Raw genomic sequence first — 2494 nt, 5'->3', positions numbered from 1 at the left:
TGCCGGGGGATTTCCCATGATGCACTGAGCTCCTCTCTCCTCTACTTTCTCTCCCTCTGTATGCAACCTCATCCCATTATTGCATGTTACTAACACAACTTCTCCCCTTTCTGGTAGTCTTGTGCTTTCTCGTCCCTCTCCTCCTATCACTTCCTGCAGGTGTTTCTGGCTCTGGAGCTGTGGAGTCTGGATCTGTGGTTGCGGGTCACCTGCTGCCCCCGTGTTCCTGCTCGACATCCTCTGCTACAACGACTATTGTTGCTAGTCTTATTGTTGTTGTTATAATCATTAACATTACGATTGTAATAAAACTTCACATAGAACAGTCAACATTTATTTCTAAAACTTTAGTTTCAACATTTCAAAACTTGTATAATATACATGTTTATTACTTACATGTGTAAGTGCAGTTGTGTGTCTCTGTGTGAATGTGCTATCATTTGCATGATGAGCAGTGTGTGGTGGTAATGGCATGTTTTTTGCAAATGTTTGCCATGCAATTTTGGCACCTGATGCTGGTTTTGAGATCACTCTTGCCAGGGCAGAATCGGCACCTCTTCCTTGTGGCTGCAGCTGGGTTAGTAGGAGCTGCTGCGGAGGTAGAGGGTCCATCCGTCTGGATTTCCACAACCAAGCTTGCAGATGCTGGCGCGCGGGGAAGAACCTGGCGTCTTTTGATTAGAGGCATCACCAGTTCTCTCCCAAGCTCCTCAAGGAACAGCCTCCTCCTGTGGCACTTCCCCTGATTGTATGTTGGGTTGATCTCAGTCCACAGTACAAATGAATTGTAGGCAGACACGTCTAGTATGTTATAAAAGACCACCAGGGGCCAACGGGCTGTCTTCCTCTTACATGTGTACACACTTGTAACCTGCAACAAAAGAAACAAATACATAATTCAAAATTGACACTACACTATATTTTATTACACATAATGCAATGAATTGGACTTTGCATGAATGACAATAAATATTGCATGAAAAAAGTGAAATACCTTGTCAAGGTTGTCCACTCCCCCTTTGTTGTGGTTGTAGTCAAGGATGACTTGGGGCTTTTTGTCTTCCCTGGCGCTGACAGCAGTATCCCGATGAAGAGTGCTCATCAGAAGCACATTTCTTCCTTTTTTGGGACAATAGGACACAATAGTATGTGTCTCAGAGAACGCAAACTTGGAAGAATATCGAGCCCTGTCTTTTGTGGCAAGCAGTGCTGGTGGAAGCTCAGGTTTATTCTTCCTTACTGTTCCCACCATGGACAGCTTTCTCTTGAGCAGCTCCTGGCCAAGGGCATGTGATGTAAAAAAATTATCACAAGTGATTGTTTGTCCACGGAGACCTTCTGCCATCTCAAGAACCACACGCTTGCCCTGGTTTTTTTCTGGCTGTCCATCAGCAGGTTTGCCAGTGTACACTTGCATGTTGAATGCATAGCTGGTCCTGGCATCGCACGCTGTCCAGATCTTTATGCCATATTTCCCAGGTTTATTAGGCATGTATTGCTTGAAGGCACAGCGACCTCTGAAGGGGACCAGGCGCTCATCCACAGTCACATCAGCTCCCGGGTTGTACATCTGCTGCAGGAGACACACCCACTTGTCCCATACATCACGAATGGCAGCGAGTTTGTCACGTGCACGGCGTGCTGTTCTTGTATCTCGATCGTCGAACCGAATGACCCTTGAGATAATGTGGAACATTTTGAGGGGCATTGTGGCCCCAAAAATTGCTCGACCAGACTGGGCATGCCACAAACTGGCCGTGGATTCTTTATTGGATCGATATACTCCAGCGAGAATCAACAGACCTAAGTATGCCTGGAGAGCTATCCCATCCATCTCTCTCCACTTATTGCCATAAACACGACGCCCCTCCTTGTTGGTCATGTTCAGCACAATTTTTTCAACTTGGTCTGGCAGAAACAGTTGAAAAGCAGACGTTATACTATCAACGCGAGCCACTGCGTACCTTGTTGGACCCCTGGGGCTCCTCTCTCTCTCTGCTACCAACATGCGACGTCTGTCACTAGGAGGGATGGAAGACCACAGCAAACTTCCATCTTTTGACTGGAAACACTCTTCCATCTGAGGTTCCTCTTCCTCATCACTTGATTCTTCCTCATCTGTTGAAGCATTATTCTCATTTTCTTCACAATTGTCCTCTTCCTCTGATACATCCTCTTCTTCTTCTTCTTCTTCAGATTCCTCCTGGTCTCTCAACTCCTCATCAGGGTTCCAAAGTAATTCAAGAGCCTCTGTCAAATTATAGCGTCTCTTCATTGTGCTTCCCCCGTCTGCATCTCAGACTAAAATGGGTAAAAGGCTGCAAAAGCTCAGTCTTTATAAGCTGTTTTTGTTTTGAAAGGCATTTCAAAGGTGTGAAAAGAAAAAGTTTACATGTACTGTAGCTTAGAAGTTTTAGTTTTATAGCTTTGAAGTTTTGTGTGTGGGGGCGTGTGTGTGTGTGTGGGGGGGGGGGGGTTGTGGGGGTGGGGGTGT

General features: G+C 46.0%; 1 protein-coding gene across 1 annotated transcript; it reads right to left on the bottom strand.

Annotated features, from left to right (window-relative positions):
• Positions 1-436: 436 nt before the first annotated feature.
• LOC123966807 (piggyBac transposable element-derived protein 4-like) lies at positions 437-2317 on the bottom strand. Its single transcript, XM_046042924.1, has 2 exons — positions 995-2317; positions 437-871 (listed from the first exon to the last, which is right to left on the bottom strand). The coding sequence occupies exons 1-2, from the start codon at positions 2273-2275 to the stop codon at positions 437-439; spliced, it is 1716 nt and encodes a 571-aa protein (XP_045898880.1). The 5' UTR covers positions 2276-2317.
• Positions 2318-2494: the final 177 nt, after the last annotated feature.

The sequence above is a fragment of the Micropterus dolomieu genome, unplaced genomic scaffold, assembly GCF_021292245.1.
Source record: "Micropterus dolomieu isolate WLL.071019.BEF.003 ecotype Adirondacks unplaced genomic scaffold, ASM2129224v1 contig_14270, whole genome shotgun sequence".
Classification (NCBI taxonomy): Eukaryota; Metazoa; Chordata; class Actinopteri; order Centrarchiformes; family Centrarchidae; genus Micropterus; species Micropterus dolomieu.
This window is presented reverse-complemented; position numbering and strand designations above follow the sequence as displayed.